Raw genomic sequence first — 20513 nt, forward strand, 5'->3', positions numbered from 1 at the left:
AAAATATTAAAATGTTTTTCACAGATAAAAAAATATGCCCTGCCGAAATGCCTTTAAGAAGGCGTGTGTCCATTGATTCCAGTCGTGGAATGTCTGAAGATTCTTCTGAAGATGAAGACACAAGAAATCAAAATATTGCCAATAAATTGAAAACTAATCGCTCCATTGATCAAATTAGCGTAAGTAAACTAATATTTATTTAATTATATTTTACTTATTTATGAACAATATAAATTCAGTACCAGAAAGAAATTGAACGTCTTCAAACCAATGTGCAAATACTTAAATTAAAGTTAGAACAGGCCGAACAGCAATTAGAATCTGAACCTGATTCACCAGAAATTATTGATAATGAACCAGATAATATGAAAAACATAATAGCAAGGTTAGTAGCATTGTGCGTTACTTCAATGACAATTTTAAACTTAATTATTATTCTTCAGGTTGATGTCTGTGGAAGATGAACTGAGACGCGAACAACGCAAAATGTCAGACACGCTAACTCACAAGCAACGCGTGATTGAAGCTCAAGAACACCAGATTGCCGCATTGGATGCGGCTAACAATCGATTGTTGAATGCTTTAAGTCAGCTTAAAGAACGGTACCAAATGACCAATGGAAAAACCAATAGTCCAACTCCCAATATCAATCATAGACTGCTTGCCGAGCTTGGTGAACTCAAGAGCTCATCTTGTTAAAATCTGTCCTCTCATCGTATTATGTATTCAAATTTAGATAGTATTTATCTAAAAACAAATATGTATTGTCTAAAATTGGTTCAATTACAATTTTGTTCGACTTAAGTTGACCACAATGGATAGGTCGTGTTGCATTATTATATCAATGCGTTTCGACGCAATATAAACTTAATTAAATTACTAATTTCAAATCATTATCAAGTATTATTAACTTTAATGTGTTCTTACATAGTTATACATACATATATTTTTTTTTAATGTAAAATAATAATTAACAAATTTAATATTATTTTAAACTTGGTGGTTTATGCAAATTTATCAAAACTTTTAGGTTTTTAACACAGATGTATTTTTTCTCTTTGATGAATCTTTGTTTTTTATTTATTTTTTTATGATAGTTTGTAGATTTTAAGCGCATTATGATCATTAAGTTAGCTGCTAAAGGTTCCTTATAAAGTTTTCAGTAAATATTACTTAAGGAGTATGTTTAATTTAACAAACTGGTAGTTTATAATATTATTATTTTAGTGTGTTAAACAATGATTATTATTATTTATTTATTATTATTATTATTATTATTTTTTTTTTTTTTACATTCTGTTAGAGTTATGTTGTTGAATTGTTTATTTTTTATTTATTTTTCAATATTAATTTGGGTGTATTCAACTTAAAACAAAGTATGTAATGATTTTGGTTTTATTTTTTTTTCGTGTTTTCTTGAGAATAAGTTTTGTACCAAAGATTATTACTGACAAATCATTGTATTAATTCTAAAAGGACTGACGAATTATACATTTTTTTTTTTTTGGTGACCTTTTAAAATTGAATTTACTCATTTACTTTCCTATTTATATTTAATGTATTATGTTTTGCATATTTTAGGTAGGTATTCCAAAATGTATTCTTTAATGTGATTGTAGTGGTACATAATCACTATTGAGTTATATATTATAAATTAAAAGGCCATGATTCTTTTTAAACAATCCAATAGTTTTTTTGTAGTATTTGCAACCTAATTGCTCCAATGTACATGTAATGATTAAATACTTTTAAATTTATTTACAAATGTTTGTTGGAAATAATGAATGCTATGATATTTCAGTTATTTAAATTTCCTGAATTTATCCTTTAGACAATAGTATGAACTGTAAGTGCCAATTTGGGTTAGGTTAGGTTACACAACAGAGTTAACTTGAAATTCAATTGACATTCATATGTGATATGCGACATCAAAGATCTATGTCAATTATAGCGTATTCAGTTTAACCTAGGCCTTCTAGTTTTTCTATTAATTTAATCATTCAATTAAACACTTTTCTATTATCGTGGTAATATTTTTATGGGTGGGGTTTTTTTTTTAAGGCTAGCAAATGGTACCCATGTAACGAAAAACAAGGCTATTATCTATTGGAGCTCTGTATTCTAACAAAAGGAAAACAAATCTTAAGTATTTATTCATTATTTTAAATTTTCGAATAAAAAAATCAGTTGCAACCGGAGATGTATAAAAAAGATATTTATTTGTCAATAGTATGCACTATGCTGCACCTAACCTGTCCCTAGTAAAATTTGTATTTTAAGGTGGTACACTGGTATATAATATATTATCTCCAATTTTGCTACACATATCACCTGCTTCAGATCAACCCGACGATAAATATGAACCTAACACTCCTATAATATGTTAATAGTTAAGAACAAATTCAAAGTGTTTTTATGGTATCAGGTTTAAAGCTTTGTTTGAATAACCTTCAAGTATTGGATAAACCTTACAATGTCATCACAGGCTAGTTAAACATGAAAAAAATGTACATGAATAATATATTTATATTGATGAATTGATTTATTTTAAAAATTTCTAACAAAATTCATTTTTTTAAATAAACCTATATATTATTATAAAAAAAAAAATTGTATTGTTTAAATTTTTTAAAAAAGTCATCAAAGTAAAGACGCAATAACAGATTTTGTTGTAGAATAATGTTAGGTTAGGTTAACCTAACCAGTGCTTGAATTGGAAAAAAAATTGAGAACGGATGCTGGTTTTAGTTCAGAAAATATTGTTCCATAGTAGATAAATTATAAAGTAACCCGTTGTGGATTTTTTCCCCACACCCCCTTCACATATAGTAAGGTACTATAGAGCTAATATTTTTCCTCGCTTAATTAAATGAAGGGGAACGCTGAAATCTATGATAAAATGAAAGCGGACTCCATCCGCGTTCCCTCCAATTCAAGCACTGAACTTAACTTATTGAGAATCACTTTGTACGATAATTTAGTAATTTAGTTTTAATTGAGTTTAATTCAACTTTTTAGTTAAGATTTTAAATCAAACTTAAACGGTCTTAATATGTATATATTATCCAAAAGGTGTTCAAAAAGAAATACATATTATAAAAAAATATTGTACATGAAAATTTATTAGATTTAATGATTTAAATCTATATTAACTAATAAAAAGTGAAAAAAACTTATAAAAAATACAAAAACTCTTCCAAACTAGGATTTGGATAAGTATGGAGTGAATTTCCAACCAAAAATGCTAATTTGTGTGCTAGTTGACATACACCAGGAACTCTTACTGTACCCTAAAAAAAAAATAATCATTAAAATTATAAAAATATATATTTGGTTTTGTGTTTATCAATGTATTTATGGTTAATACTTACCGACCAATTGTAGTATAAATGGGTTAACTTATAAGTAAGTCTTTGTAAAATATCTGGTGTAATTAATATTGTTCTAGGAATTTCATTGAGAGTATCCACAATTACATTATAGTGAGTTGGCGTAACTGTACCCTTTGTTACATGCTGAGGCACCAGGTAAAAATCATACCTGTAATGCATTTAAGTGTTATTTTATTTTTAAATTAACAAATAATTGTCGACACAGATATTTCTAACAGAAGTAGATGTGATACCCAACCTATATTTAATTTTATTGTTTAGTGCTAGTAAAATGTGTATACTTACATTGGTAAGTAATAATATTAGTAAAATTTCTCCCAGAGATAGCATTTATTTTAGAATATTCTAAAATCAATGGTGATAGTAGAATCAGTAAGAAAATAAGTCCATCTTATTATTCCAACACGACAAAATAAAAATCTTACACCCTAATACATCACATTATATTAAGTAAGTATTATGTAAGTATACAATATTTATTAGATCATTAATCCAAGTGTTTTTCCTTCATGAATTATGATTAATATTTTAAAAAAATTATTTTTTGTTTAAATATCTAATTTTTAAAATGCTATAAAATCAGCTTACGTTAAAACTTGTATTATATTTTCAAATTAATTAAATAAGAAATTGTGTACATTTTATATAGAAAATAATTGTAAATTTTTGGCATGAATTTAAAAACATTTTAAATGTTTAAATATGTTAATTTATATGTTTTGTGAAAATTTCAAGTTTTTAGTTATTAAATTACAACAACATTTTTTTTAAATATAAAATTAATATATTATAAAATATTCTATAAAAATAGGCTAATAGATTTTTCTGCTTAAAATTATTTTTCGTATACATTCATATATGAATATATCATTGAATTTCATTTAAACCATCCATTACATAGTCTATTTAATGATCCCTAAAAGAATTTTTTTAAAGTTTATTTTTATCAACTTATCTATAAGTATACCATGTCGGTGGTCAAATAAAATTTAAAACAACATTTTTAACATTAGATTCCCAATTCATAATTTACAGTAAAATAATTATAAATATTAGTGATGGGTCAAACCCAGATTTTTTAAATTGAACCGAACAGAACCTAGAATCGTTTTAAGTCGAACTCAAACTCAAACTTAATACTTTTTATCATCATTATTATAAATGGTACATAAAGTGCCTGTTACAGTTTATAAATTTCTATCGCCAATAGTCTAATTATTGCTAAATAATGATTATCAATTTTTATTTTTTTAAATAAATTTTGAAGAATTGTACAAATATTTGGTCTTTGAATTATCGTGGCAAGTAAGTCTGGTTTGACACATATTTTGAAGTTCGATTTTCGAACAGTAAAAGATGTTTGATAGTTTGGTTTGAATTTTTTTCATGTCGAGTTCGAATTTTGAATCAAACCGAACATCAAGGATTCGGCTCGGTTTGGTTCGAGATTCAAACAGTTTGACCCATCATTAATAAATATATATTAATTATATACTCACATAGTTGGGTCAGTGACACTATTATCAATAACTGTTCCAGGTGGTGGGTTTTTATAATTTTCTTTATTTTTACAAAAAAATCTTGTACTGATACGTTTTTTAACTATAATAAAGGCCAAACCGACTTTTTGCTCTCCGTAAAAATCTTTACAAGTTCTCTGTAAAGAAAATGTTTATATTAAATTGAGTTGCAAGCATTATACAATATACATGGAAATTTAATTATAAATACAGATACCAACCTTTACCATTTCAACTTCGGTTTTATGGACATATGATAACTGTCCATCTCCCACACCATCTCTGTATATAATGATGGACTGAGGAAGTGCACCTTCATTCATGCTTTTATATTTAGTTAAAGCCTCTAAAAAAAAAAAACAAATAAAATATTTAATTAATAGGTTACACATTTTACATAAAAAATTACTCATTAATAAGTTATTATAGATCGAGTAATAAATTTTTACTTTCTTGATTTTTAATCAAGTAAGTATGGTAATTGAAATAAAAAAATTCTGAATTTTTAAAACCTTAAGAATTTTTGTTAAATAGGAAAACGATAAAAATGTAATTCAGTTGTAATGAGTAGGCGGATAATTAAGCTAGCTTAAACATAAAATATTAATGAGAGAGATCCAATATCACATCCAAGCGGTAAAACGATTTGAATCCACCTAATTCCCCCCTCCAAAAAAAATATTTTCGATTAACGAAGATAATATTGTTTTATTATGTTGCGGCACAATTTGTATTGCTAAATTTTGTTAACCCCTCCGTCCACCGGAATTTTTTTTTGTATACGTGCCTGGCTTAAGTGGATAAATGTGTGAAGATATTTTAACTCCTTAAGTCAGGGGTGGGCAATTGGCGTCCCACGAACCTCTTTTATCTGGCCCGCGCTACATTACCAAATTACATCATACAATTTCAAAGTCATTCGTCTATAATCTATGATACGTCTATGCTAAATTAAAATGCATATTTTGAATAACCTTTTTTTTTTGCTCTCTATACTCTGGCTCGCTAAATTTTAATTTTCTAAAAATTGGCCCTCTAATAACTTTCAGTTGCCCATATTCAAGTGATAAGGGATATTAATATATTATATCAATACTACACTAAAATTACCAAAAATGAATTGTAGATTCAAATATATAAAATATATAATCTAATAAATGGAAGAAAAAAAGATGGTTTATGGAGAATTCTCAAGAATAGATATAAATTATTTAATATAATATATATTAAAAACAGCTATGTAATAATAATAAAAATGGAAATTCACTGTTGTTAGACTAGCAATTAAAAAAGAATATCAAATTTATATAATACACTCAAATAAAGAAATCAGGTATGAAAACTTCATAGCAGATTTTTGGTAGATTGCACACTAGAACTATAGCGTAAATTCTATAACCTATATTATACATATATTATGTTAACCTATTATATTATAAGTTTTAAAATAAATAATATAATTATTATATACATACTATATATACTCGTTGCAAAATAGGGTGAAATTTCCTCTCCACTTTGGTGTGGTTCAACACAGCTGAAGAATTTAGTGTGATATTTATCCATTGTGGCTATTAATGCACCATAAGATTTATTTTTATTTTGCTTATCATGATAAACGTCGAATCCAATTATCATCATTTTCTGAAAATAGACATAATATGATTAATTTTAAGATATTAAATTTACATAATATAAATTTTTAATTTATTTTATGATTAAGCATACTGATTCAGGGATTTTAACACGCCATGGTGCTCCTCCTAGTTTACAATTAATTTGTATGGCAATTTTGGTACAAACTGACATATTGTTTTTTTGTACTTGTTTTGCCAACACAACTTGAGATGGAACTGAAAATTATTGTTAAAAATATTTTAAATATCAGCATCATTATGATATTATAATTAAACATTACTATTAGATTAACATATTTATATATTAATAAGTAATAACTAAGGCTCTGAACCTGAATAACCAAAAATGATGATAAGCCCTATACTTAAAAATATATTTTTTTTTAAATACTGGTATTCTCCAACTCCACAATTAAAATAATCAATATCATCCGATATAAAAAATTATTTAAGCAATGAGTATTTAATTATTTAATCTGAGAACTTTATTAACAGATATCTAGGGAAAAACTTCTGATTATTAGAGAAAATATTATAAAATAATTTTAATCTATATTTTATGCACTAAAATACAAATTATTAATGTTATAAATTATTTTATGTATAAACCAACATATAAATTTAATATCAGATCTTTTCATTGTCATTAGAGATTTCCCAAGCGCCTTAAAATCAACTATAGGCAATACTGACAATTATATGGTACAATTAATGCAGTTAAATATGAGGACTCGTAATACAAATAATACAACCACTGATAATACAGATTTGTGACATGACCTGAAACTAAATCTAAGAATCTAACTCAATTACCTATTAAAATATCAGAACCTGAAGCCAAACCCGTATAAATTATTCAAATTAAATTTCAGTACAAAATCTTTAGTTTCAATTTTAAAAATTACTCACTTCCTCTATCAATACATAGTTTTCTTTTAATAACACTGTAAAGATCATTACGCTCTGTGAGAATGACGCATAAAATAAATAATGGACTCATTTCATTAACTACACGATCCAAACTATCTGAATACGTTTTTATCTGTGTATCCTTTATTTCAACTCTAAAAAAAAAAAAAATCTTGCATAGTATATTTTGTAATTGAGTTATATTAAATTAAATTACATTAAATATTATAATAACCAATACTAACATTCTTGGTCTTGATAATGAAAAATGCATGTTATTAGCTACCCTGAGTAAAGTATTGGTAAATTGCCCAACATCAGAACTCCACATATATGGTGTTACTATTACCCAATTTGATATTTCAGCATGACGATACATGGGTAAAGAACGCAAGTGAGCTGTCCAATCAGCATTAATACCAGCTGGATATGTACTATCATTTTTACCAGAATAAAGCATTTCTTGTGGCAATACACGACCAGGAATTGTAATGAGTTTATTACTTAATGTTAAATTCCATTGTGTTAATGATTCTGTAGACTTAAATATCCAATAAAAATTAAAGGAAACTCTTTTTTGCTCATCAATATTTTAATAAAAATATTTACCATGGGTGTAGTAAGAACCCGTCTTATAAAAGTATTATATTTGCTGATTCTTTCTGTAGGATCTGTTCTTGTAAACTGGGCTATATCTTGCATAAGAAATCTATTATTACTGTAATCATAAACGGTATAAATTTAATAAATATATATATATTAAATCATTATTATGTTTTATTAAATTTTTATACTTTTTAATGAAGTTCATAATGGTTTATCAACATTCATAGAAAAAACACCACCCATAGATACTTTGTTTAAATATTTTAAACATTTCATCATGTATAGAAAAATAATGATTTAAAACATAGTGAAATGTTTCATTTTTCTAAAGTTAATAGAATAACAATAAAATAAAAAAAACATTTTTGAGAATAAATCTTATATCATTTAAATATTTTGTCATTAAAATTTGAATTCCAATCGCTCATAAAAAATGTATAAAGCTTTACAGCTAACAACAAATATATATTTTTTTTAATTCCAGTAAAAAAACTTATGAAAAATCTTGTATTAAATGTTCAATTGTTTCAATTTTTAACTATAAAATAATTTACATATCTTTGCTATATTGACGAATATTAAAAAATGTTAACTTTTACAACTTTTGAACACAATAGTCAATATTATATAAATAAAACTTTAACTATGTAGTTTTGATATTTTTTTAATTTTAGTAAGAACAATTTATGAAAAGGTCTGTATTAAATTATTATACACCTTTGCTTATAAACAACAATAACTGAATCATACATAATATATTAAATATAAAAACTAATTATTTAAAATAATAAATCATATTGTTTAGTAAGTAGTATATTAATCTTTGGTGAGAATTTCAAATCTACAGTTATTTATTTTTGAATTATTACAAAAAGCAAAATTTATTGATATTGTCAAAAGTTGTAAATGAGTAAAAATTTGCTTTCTTCCCTACATTTTTTTTTTTTAGATTATCAAATACTAGAGATCACTCTTCCCTCTTATGTATCAACTAAATCTAAATTTCTGTCAAAACCACCCATAAAGTAAAAATCAAAATTTGATTAATAAAACAAATCACTAAACTAAGACAGTTCTTCTATTGTCTTAATAAAAATTTATATGATTTTATACATATTAGATTTTTGTAAACAAGTATTACTCTGTTATAAAATACATAATTTAATACTGTTTTGTGTAAATTGTTTGTATGAAATTTAATTACATCATATTTTGAGTTATTCCAGTCATAGTACATAATTCAGGAACCAAGTACACTAGCTCCGTTTCCTCGCCTTCAATTCTAAAAGATTTCTTTTTTTTTGATATCAACATTGGTTGTCGTTGATTGCTGATATTTATATTATATCTCTAAAAATAAAAAAAAATATTTGAAACTAAGTTTACAGATTAAACATAGAAAACTACAATTAATTGAATTTACTATTAGCTATAATTATGATATACAAAATCATAAATAACATACTTGTTTATAATAGTCTATATAAGATATGCTAGATCCATCTTTTTTAAGAAATGTTGATGTAGTACTTGATGTCTCATCAATATCATCGATTCGGTAAGTCTGGTTATTATATCTAGTTAAAACCACACTTCCTATAATGGCCATTTTAAATTTCACCTAAAAAATAATATTATATTAATTCATCTTCTTTTCCTAAAAAGGTTTCTATAATGCAAGATATTACTTGTAACTATTACCTACCTTGTATTGTATCTATAATATAGATATCTTTAACTATGAGAAGAAACTAGGAATTGTTTTTGTAAATTAATTTTTTAAAAACCTAACTTAAATATCTAGAATATTGATTATATAATATCTAATTTATAATAAAATTTTAGACAACATACTATCTAAATCTACAGATATTTTCACAGTGATACATACATTTTTGACTATTTAAACTTGATAATTAATTAACATGTGGATAATAAAAATAATAACAATATAACAATGTAGTCATAATAGAAAATTATTCAAAATAATAATAATACATGTTTTATCTGCTATATATGAATGCATAACTATTATATATGTTCATAGGCTTGAGAAAAACTACAATTAAATATTTGTTCAAAATTTGATTGATAATTGACATAATTAATTCTTTAAACGTGACTGACTTAAAACAAACTAAATAATATTATGATAACTATTATAGATATGAAATCATAACAATTACTAACCATCCAATTAGGGTTTTCATTTCTAGACTTTAAACATTCTTTTAAAAAATCAAAAACGGTCTCTTCCCTCATAATTTTGGTTGAAATTTCAGACCGTAATAATAGACCATTATCAAACATTCCAATTGTAGTCTCATAACCTGGCCAAAGTTGAAGTTTATACTTTGGAATATCAATCTATAATAAATAACAAATAAATATAATATAAATTAAAAATATGTTGGTAAAAAAAAAATTAAATGCTACTGAACAGGTCCTATCATTGAATTTTTTCTTGTTTATTTTAACTTTAAAGAAATATTATTTAGATTTATTCCAGAAAAAAAAGTTAGGTGAATGCTTATTTTAAATTGTTAAATATTATATAAATTAAAATAGAGAGAACTTTTATTTAAATATTTTAATTATTAAATATTATTATGATTAATGATTGCCTATTATTACTATTTGTCCTAGTGCCTTCATAATTTTTTTTATTAGCTAAAGCTTAAAGCATGTGCTCCAAATCAAGCATTTTTAGTTGGCTATTAAATAAGAAAATATTAATTTTTTTAAGTTAATCTGAAATCCCATTACATTTCTAGAGGAATTTAATATTTATTGGTTACACAAAATAAAAGATTTTTTTTAAAAAAATGTTCTTATGATATCCTTTGGTGTAAAAAATTTACTTTATATGGACATAGTACTCGCAAGTATTGTCTCCATTTTACACACGTACAACTTAGAAAATTGTTGTTCACCAGTTTAAATATTGGCTGTTAGTTTTAATATTAGAGTGATTTGACCTATTATAAAATGTAAAGATAAGATTATCCAGGCCCTAGGGTCTCGTACGCCTAATATAACGTAGCCTGTTATTGATATTATTATTTTTAAGTAAGTTATAAACAGCTTAAAATGTAGAATTTAAAAAATATCATAACTTTTTAAATTAAATAAATTTAATATTGAATAAAATAAGTATTTACTTTTGCTTTTGCATCATAGTAATTTCTTCCAACTAGTGTCAGTTTCAAATGACCAAGGCTTTTACGTAACAATAAATTAAAAATTTGGATAGAAACATAATCACCCTTTTCAATGACTGAAGTAAATTTTAAAGTAACTATTACTATTTCATCATTCATTATCTGTTTTGATGTCAGCTCTAAAATCTAAAATGAAAATAAAATTTCTTCAACTTTTAAATTATAAATGAATAAAAAAAGTATTATAGAAACTTACATTGGGTTCATATTTTTTTCTACTAAACAACATTGTTCCATCAAAAATATATGTTCCTAAAAACTCCTTGTGTACACTCAATAACCCTCTTTGAATATTTATTCTATCTTGTGGTGGGTTAAAATCAACTCTATACTGATATAAACTCCAATCTGTGTAAGTTTTTATTGGAAAGTAATTTGATATTAACTCAATAGGTTGACCTGTAAATCCTATAGAAAAATATAATAAAAAAAAAACAAACCATTAGATTTTTAAAAAGTTCTTATGTATTTAATTTTTTCTCTTTCAAAATTGTTTGCTTAATAGTTATGTATAGAACTAAGTGTAAAGAATTTATCTAACTATCTTAAAAGCAATAATAAATTAATGATAAATACATTTAAAAAAAAAGTGTTTAGTCTGTAAAAACCAATAAAAGATAAAGTAATATTAAAAAAAAAGTCTAGTTTTAAATATTATCCAACGGTAAAAATATAACTTAACTTATTATTTAAAAATAAATGTATTGATGAGTTATTACTTTTTAATACTTGATGAACTCAACTTCACAATTTAGCATTTATTTTTTTTATATAATAAGAAAACAAGTATCGATATTTTTAATTCCTAACATTAAAAGTTCTTAAACACTATACTGTTTTACACTATACCTTGTTTTCCACTGATTGAAGATTCTGGTTTTACTAATCTAAAATATGTATTTTCTATAGATTGACGACCACGAACTGCACCTCGACCAATTGGCATTGGCACATCTCCTAACATAATAAACAATATATTAATATATTGGTTACTAATTTATAGCAAAAATAAAATAACATATATTCTGTTAAATACTACAAGAAATAATCTTAGAACCTTGGTAATCTACTACTATGCATGGGGACTACAAATTCAAAAAATTTTAACAAATTTAGACGTTAAAGAAATTTCTCTTCTAGTATTGAACAGAAAATATTTTTGCACAATGGGGGAAGGGAATAAATGATATCTGAGTCAAGGATATTCATTTAATTTAAGTTATTATTTAAATGCTAGTACAATGTATCAGAGAATTGTTACCATAGGCAGACATCAGCAGAAACTTAGGGGGAGATGGCTTAGCTCTTACAAAAGTCGAAGGCGTTATGTTATACTTGTGTATAGAAAGATTTGGCGAGTCACTTTACATTGGATTATTATAACCCCCCTTAAAATTCAACCAAATGTCCACCTATGATTGTAACATAAGAAAGTAAAGTATATACAGTGCAAAAAGTAATTACAAGTACTGGTTAATATTGATATAGCAGTCACTGTAGTTTGTTAGTGATTGAGTGACAACATTATTATGTGTATAATGTACATCATAATATTATTTAATATATTTTGAAAAGTTCCCATGAAATATTTAAAATTATTTAATAAACACAATACACTCTATTGTTAAAATAATTTTATCATCTCAAAATAAATCTGGTATGAATGGTATGTTTTTGATATTTTGAATCTTCAAAAATTATATTTAGATAATTATTTTACTAAGTTCATAAAAAATATTAACCAAATAATATTTTTAATACAGATAAAACTGGTTTATATTTTAAATGTGTACCTTTTAAAGTATTTATTTTTAAAAGACAATATAGTTCAGGCCTAAAACATAGTAAAAACAGTATTATACTCTAGTAAGAAGCTAATATGATGTTTACAAAAAAATAATAAAATCATTTCTGATTGGCATGTTGGAAACAATCTACAAACAATTAATATAATTAGCATAAAGCTATCATACATATAAAAAAAGCCTGGATGGATACTGGATGAATATCCTCCCCCTCCCAAACTTAGTTATCAAAATATGTTAACTAATTAAATGAAATTTTTATTATGCTCTTGAAACATAAAATATTTTAAGATATATATTATTTAAGTAAACTGTACCTGTTGTCAAGCTACTGATTTTACTCGTTACTTGTTCAACCTTAATGAAATAACATAATTAATACTTAGTCTTAAATTATTTTTAATTTAAAAATGTATTTCTCACGCTTGGTGGTCTAATTGCTTGTTGTGAACCAGGTTGTGGTTGCATATTTCTAACTTGTGATACCATTGGTCGAGGTCTTCGATATTGTTGTGGTTGTTGTAATTGATTAGGAGGATTAGACCCCCGAGCCCGACCTCTGGCGCGCCATACTGTATTGGTATCCATAGGTAATTTTTTACACTATTTATAAGCAAAAAGTTTTCATAAAATAAAAATCTTATCAATAGTGTAAAAAATCTAGTAAATACAGAAAAGGAATAAAAGATTCTTGTCTTAGTAATATATTTAGGTACCTTAGAATTATTAATTTAGAGATATATTGAATTATATTTATTTTTATTAAATTTACTAAAAAATTATTGTTTCTAAAACAATGCTTGTTAATTGTTATGTCAAGGGGGTTATTTATTGAACTTGTGTTATAAGTAAACTAATGTAAAATTATTATAAAATATAAATAATACAATTAAAGTACAAACAAATTATAATTGTACAGATACTAAGTTTATTTTTTTATAAAATTAAAGTTAATAAATTAACTTATATTAATATTAAATTCCATTGCTAGTTTTACTTAAATTTCAAACAATAAATTTCAAACTATGGTATGATGACTCTTACTACATAATTAGATATATTATATATAATAATATTTATTCACATTATCAACAATAATTAATAGCGCCAAAAATTAATCCATTACAGTTTATTTTAAATAAGTCATTAATATACATATTTGGTATAATCCTACTCTCTGACAATCTGGTAAAAATATTTATTTTTTTAGAGTTACCTTCTGGTTTTTAATAATCTTGATGATGATCTTAAATCATAGCAATAGTGTAGCAAGGGTATGGCAAAGTGTGCCTACGCCTGGGCCACAAATTGTGAAGGGACACAAAATTCTGTTTAGAAAATAGCATTTTTATTCTTCCTTCAAAACGACATTTTTGTCATAACACATTTTGAAATGTATATGATTTTGTTTAATTATTCATACTATGTGTGAATTTAATGATGACATAATGAAAATATCATAAGGAAAATCTCAAATTGTATACATTTGTCAATTTATTTAATTGGTAAAATGGTGGTTTTTTTCTAAGATTGCCAAGGATGCTAATTAGTCTTCTTACACTACTGAACCACAGTTGTTAATAATTATAGTACTATAATTTCAAATAAAATTAACATAAATAAAATTATATTTTCAATTGACAACATTCATTATAGTCTATAATTAATTATCTAAACTAATTATACCTACTATACTTATTAATTTACATAATTTATATTTTTTTAGTGAGATAGCCAAACTAGATATAGAATTTATAAAGTGGGGATATTTCTCTGCCGTATTATAGGTTTTGAGTGTAATTGAGTATCATTGAGTTGGTAATGAATGTAATGATATGGTACTATAAAGGATTTAAATTAAATGACAAATAATTGCATACGAATAACAATTTTGGGCAGAAACGGTGTATCACTATAGTATCAGCCTCTATTTTTATAATTTATACTATTAATACATTATATATCTATAAGAAATACCAAGAATGTTTTAAGATTATAAGGTTAATATTCTTTTCTATTATAACAAAATAACAATAATTTCTTAAGAGGACATCATACCCTCATGTGTTGTCTGTCTTACAAACGTAAGACTATAACTCACTTAAAAATTAAGATATTAATAAAAGCCTATGAGATGCCCTAAATAATATTATTACCTTTAAGTTTGATAATAGGTAAATTGAATCTAATATTAAAACTAACAGGATAAAATTTAATCTGCTGAACGCAAATTTGCCATGTCTTACGTTTGTAAGACAGAGACAAGCTTGAGACAACACAGTGGGTATGACATCCTCTTAAGGAGATATTGGTGTTAACTTAGATAATATAATGTATCAATCATCAACATTTAAATTTTAAACACTCAAAAAATATATGTACTTTTATAATAAACTTATTATATAACTTTATTTTTAATTTCCAGTAATAAGACTATTAAGGAATCTTGCATTTAATATTCAAATTATAGTTATTTTTTATAATTATTTAAAAACCAAGTATTTTACCAAATAGTTTAAATACTTTTTGATTGGGATATGAAAAATTATGAGGAACCTTGTATAAAATGTCCAATCTGTACAACATACATCCTTAAACCAAAAAATAAATAGAAAATTTCAAATATACAAATATTTTAAAAATTGAGTCAAGTAGAAAATACTATAGAAATATTTGATTTTTAAGTAACAGACAAAACATTTTTCGTGAGGAATATTTAATAAATATACAATCATTGGTTTACTCACGGAAAAATTAAGCGACTGGACTATGTAAGAAATGTACATGAAGACATAAGTGAATAAAGTAATGATAGAAATTAATATGACATTATTGACAATATCAACAGGTTTGAATGCTTACAAGATAATTATTAAATTGCTGATAAGAACTCGGTCAATTAAAAATAGATGTTATAACTTTTAACAATTATAAAGACGTATACAATTTCAATACGGAACATAGCAAGCGAATTTTTAAAACATGTTACCGTGTTGGGCTTTGGTTGGGAGACTCGGCACATTTAGGACTTCAGGAGTACGAATGTTACTATCACTTTTCAGGATGAATGTTATCATGGACGTTTTACTACTGGGGTTTTACCACACAATAAATTAATGTTGTTTTACCTTGGCGGAGGAGCCATCGTGAGATGTTTTAAAATGTGCGTGTCGTGAAGGAAATAATAAAATTGTATCTACTGCATACATGTATATTGTCATATATATTAAAAATGAATAGTTAGTAGTTTGTGAATTTAGTGGCGAGTAAAATCAGGTCTGCTGGAGTCCTCTCCAGGGCTCCCTTATATAGTAGGTTTGCCCCGTCCTACTTCTCATGTTCCTTCCTGCCTATCGTATGAGTCAATATTCATTACATTCTCACGCTATTACGCATTTCTGGATTTAGGGCCGCACGTGCGATGATTGTACCGTACTATGACGCCCGGATGGTGCGACGGTCTGTCCTCGCACGGGTGTGTCAACTGTTATCGCCACGTCCGAATTTCCCAGAGACAATAGTTTCATGGTCGTCATAGACTCATATATTATAGGCCTACAATACAGTGCGACTGCGGATATTAATATATTATCATACGCGGGTGATGTTTGTTCATTGCCCAGTTCAGGTGGTGTGACTCCCATATTATTATTTTTCATTGTTTTTAGGTCTAATGCACTACCGTCTCGGTACGATGACTACCTTCCTCCCGTTATGTGTTAAATTTTTATTTCTACGTCGCAGTTACCCCTCACCACTATTATATAATATTATATTATTAGTACCTATAGCCTATAGGATATCAGAGCACACATGACACATAGCACTATTAATTTTTATTATATTTTAGTTTTTAAATTGATTTTTACTATTTATGTCAATGTAATGATTTGATACATAATTTATGGAAATAATTGAAAGCAGGATAATGTACATATACGTATTACGTATATCTATTTTTATATGGTCTGCTGAAATTTCAAAATGGTCTGCTTGAAAACTCACACACCCGAAAAAAAAAGTGAAATTATGCGCCTGGTCTCCCTCGGTATATTCTGGAATGTATTGCCTACATTATCGATTCCTAGCTATGTGTATTAGTATAATAATTATATGATATCAGAACACGTAGCAAAGGATAGATACATCCATAATACTGTAAATCATCAAAAATGGTTTATTGATCCGGATAAAAATGCCAATACCCAAACCATAATATGTTTGTGAAAAATATTAAAAAGGAATATGAAATAAGAGTAAGCGGCGCATCTATGTTATAACCTATATAGTCAACTAAAAGAGGAGTGGTGGAGATCCCTTCATCCAAATTGGAAGCGAACTATATTTGAAGAATTTTTATCAGACAAGGATAGATTATAGTATAAATTACTTATAATAATAACTATTAAAAATGCAATGTAAGTCAATAGCTATGTGTAGGTTACACACTGGACCGGTGCCAATTATTTTTCCAATTTCTAATTATTATGTGTAAACTATTTATCTCATTGTATCTTATTGGCGTTTATAATCAGTATATTTTACTATTTCAGTATGTATATAAGATATAACCAAATATTACTTCTAGTAATTCTTGGTATATACTATAATATAATATGGTTTAGGAATGAGTAGGATCGAATTTTTGAATCCATCGATTCTTACTGGTAAAAATGAATTAAAAACGAACTGATGAAATATTTTTCGATTTCAAAGTGAATTGGAACCCTGGGTGTTATTTTTACCGGAAAAAAATTGAATTTATAATTATTTTGGAATATGTGTAACTATGACCTGTTCAATTAAAAATACCAATTATATAATATTATAGGATACAATGTTGAATACCAATTCTTTTGATTCTGGTATAGAATCGAAATCAGTAATAATAGTAATTGACTCACGTCTAGTAATTTATACTATTGGTATGAATAATTTATTAAAATGTCCGTGTATATGTATTATACTGTTTAAACACATACATAATAAAATATAATACGAAATAATACAATATTATATAATTTATATAACTAGTTAATAGGAAATATTACATTTCTTGATTTTAAGTCTCAATGTGTGTAGGTACCATCTAAATATCTAATGGAAAAGAAAAATTTATGTTGCTGATTATTTTGCTTACATATCATTACTACTAAATATTATTACTAAAAAAGTCAAATTTCGGGTTTTCAACCAAATTTCAGGGCGATTGTTGATAGTACTATAATAGTACTTTTACTATCAACAATGATACAACTGTGAATTTAAAAAAGTTTACAACTTACGATTACTCATTATTCTGTATTATGATTTATGACTAAATTTATGAGTAGATATCTATAATGTTTTCATTGCTCTTTTGTTTGTTACAATATGGCGACAGAATTTAATCAACATAGAAAGAGAAACCAGTCATCTATATCTAGTTTTTTTTATGCATATGTAGGGCACTAGGGCTGTTTTTTAGTATATGTAAGTATAGTGTATAATTATATTTGTCTAAACTTCCAGTATATCTCACATTGCTATCATTGCTTCCCTCATAAATGTATAAAAACAATTATAGTTTAATTTTTATAATCTGCAGCAATTCAATAAATATAAATAACAAAACTACAAACAATTTTCATTTTTATAATTTTATATATTAAATTCTTATAGCGTGTACAATATTATACGTACCTACATAGTTATATGTACATTATTTTTTTTTTCTTTTTGATTGTATACACTATACACTATACGCGCAGTTACACTTATACGTTTCATTGCAATAAGTGAAAATCAGTTGAACAACTTAAAAGTAAAAATCCTATAAGAGGATACTACAGCTTACAGGGTGTCCCGTTAGGATTTAAATTTACCCATTGAGATATCTCTTGAAGACTGAAATAATAGAGATATCATAATTATGATTTTTTAATAACATTTGCATGGACAAGAACTACTAGTATTTATCATGTTTTAATTTATTTTTTGGTAAGAAAGTTAAAAATATATTTTTTTATTTAATTATTTTCAAAAAAATTGACGTTCCAATATTTTAATTGCATTAATCTCCTGATTTTTAATATTTTTTTTTGTTTTAAAAAAAACTGTGAATTACACTGAAAGCGTTCGCCGCGCCGGCTATATTAGCACGTGGTACCACTTTCGTATTAAATAATTCGCAGTTTTTTCCGAAACCAGAAAAAATATTAAAAATCAAGAAATTAATGAAATAAAAATGTTGAAACGTCAATATTTTCAGAAAAATGAACTCTACAAACTTTTTATCTTCAATTTATTTGAAAATAATTAAATAAAAAAATATGTTTTTTTTAACTTTTTTACCAAAACATTAAAATAAATCAATACATGAAATATTTGTAGTTCTTGTTACTGTGAATCTTATTAAAAAACCAGAATTATGATATCTCCATTGAGTCCATTATTTCAGGATATATCGCAATGGGTAAATCCTCACGGGACACTCTGTATAGCCCACATTAGTATCACTGATTTTGACCAATAAGCTTGTGAAAAATAAACATATTTCTAACAGTCCAATTTTATTTTTGAAAAAAAAATTGAATTCGTTAGCCTCTTTAATATTATTTGTAAGAGAAAATCTTTTGTTTTTGTTTCATTGGTTGTTTAGAATATATCATGTTCGAGAATTTTAATAATAATTAATTACAAAACATAGAAAAGAGGTTAACGGATTAAAATAACTTTTTAAGACTATAAACAATTTTAGGTTCCCATTTGGGAACACGTGTGTGTTTAATTACATATTTACATATTATTATGTAGGTAGTATTGAAGTATTGCCTATCAACATAATATCAATATATATTTTTTATCTTACCGAGTTCGTTTGAAGTAGGTGTAATAATTATCTTCGTTCGTCTGGTAATGAGACGTAATTATTAATTAGGTGCAGGCATCTGTAAATATGTATTTAACGCGACCACGCCGCGATTGACGTGCAATTTAATATTGTAAAAGCATGAACAATAACGAATAACAGCGCGGGCACGATTTATATATACAGCACACTGCAGTGGAACAGTCTTTTCGATATTCGACAAAAACACAGGCATAAAAATACTACGGACTGTGCCAAGGTTAACCGTGTTATGGTGGCAACCCCGAATTTCCCGAACACCGGTCACCGAGCCCTGGACACTGTTGCACTGTGGGCTGTGTGGTAGTGAGGAACATGACGTATTGAATGCTTTCAAAAAACGCACACAATAATACGTTTCCAACAGGAAACGGGACCAGTAGACATAGGAGGTTATAGAATATTACCGACAGTAGTACACTAGTACGGTACACAAGCCCGCACAAAGAAGTAGGCGGGGACAAGTGGCGAGCGACGAACACGAATACACACAGACACACAGTATTCGACTATATGTTGTAAAATATGTGATAT

The 20513-nt window shown here is 26.0% G+C and overlaps 2 protein-coding genes across 10 annotated transcripts in view; one reads left to right on the forward strand and one right to left on the reverse strand.

Annotated features, from left to right (window-relative positions):
* The window catches only part of LOC113550018 (probable Ras GTPase-activating protein), a 130857-nt gene extending 128742 nt beyond the window's left edge, over positions 1 to 2115 (forward strand). Inside the window, exons 16-18 of one of the 5 annotated variants that reach the window (XM_026951601.1) lie at positions 25 to 179; positions 240 to 385; positions 444 to 2095. In XM_026951601.1, coding sequence (XP_026807402.1) covers positions 25 to 179; positions 240 to 385; positions 444 to 699 — 557 coding nt within the window. In that variant the 3' untranslated portion in view covers positions 700 to 2095. Of the gene's footprint in view, positions 1 to 24; positions 180 to 239; positions 386 to 443 lie in introns of all 5 variants that reach the window. The other 4 variants (XM_026951598.1, XM_026951599.1, XM_026951602.1 and 1 more) reach the window with 4 other exon arrangements.
* A 989-nt stretch (positions 2116 to 3104) lies between these two features.
* On the reverse strand, positions 3105 to 20264 carry LOC113553930 (piwi-like protein Siwi). 5 transcript variants are annotated; one of them, XM_026957545.1, is made up of 18 exons: positions 19941 to 20264; positions 13514 to 13693; positions 13408 to 13447; positions 12135 to 12242; positions 11482 to 11693; positions 11226 to 11411; positions 10255 to 10431; positions 9530 to 9685; positions 9269 to 9414; positions 8068 to 8176; positions 7704 to 7999; positions 7459 to 7613; positions 6641 to 6765; positions 6388 to 6556; positions 5134 to 5258; positions 4892 to 5049; positions 3372 to 3540; positions 3105 to 3290 (listed from the first exon to the last, which is right to left on the reverse strand). In XM_026957545.1, exons 2-18 carry the CDS (start codon positions 13676 to 13678, stop codon positions 3174 to 3176), a joined length of 2613 nt encoding a protein of 870 aa, XP_026813346.1. In that variant the 5' UTR covers positions 13679 to 13693; positions 19941 to 20264; the 3' UTR covers positions 3105 to 3173. The 5 variants fall into 5 exon arrangements, with proteins under 5 accessions (XP_026813346.1, XP_026813330.1, XP_026813354.1 ...); XM_026957529.1 differs by lacking the exon at positions 19941 to 20264 and adding an exon at positions 16219 to 16304; XM_026957553.1 differs by lacking the exon at positions 19941 to 20264 and adding an exon at positions 16080 to 16106.
* Between the last annotated feature and the right edge of the window lie 249 nt (positions 20265 to 20513).

Source organism: Rhopalosiphum maidis, chromosome 1 (assembly GCF_003676215.2).
Source record: "Rhopalosiphum maidis isolate BTI-1 chromosome 1, ASM367621v3, whole genome shotgun sequence".
In the NCBI taxonomy this organism is placed as follows: Eukaryota; Metazoa; Arthropoda; class Insecta; order Hemiptera; family Aphididae; genus Rhopalosiphum; species Rhopalosiphum maidis.

Bases quoted from the DNA above. Each gene is read 5' to 3' on its own strand.
- LOC113553930 (XM_026957529.1), bottom strand. From the start codon at position 16,299: ATGTATGCAGTAGATACAATTTTATTATTTCCTTCACGACACGCACAT. The intron at 6,557-6,640 runs GTATGCTTAATC...GTCTATTTTCAG, and splicing joins GTGTTAAAATCCCTGAATCA to AAAATGATGATAATTGGATT. The intron at 5,259-6,387 runs GTATGTATATAA...TTTTTTTTTTAG, and splicing joins TTTTGCAACGAGTATATATA to AGGCTTTAACTAAATATAAA.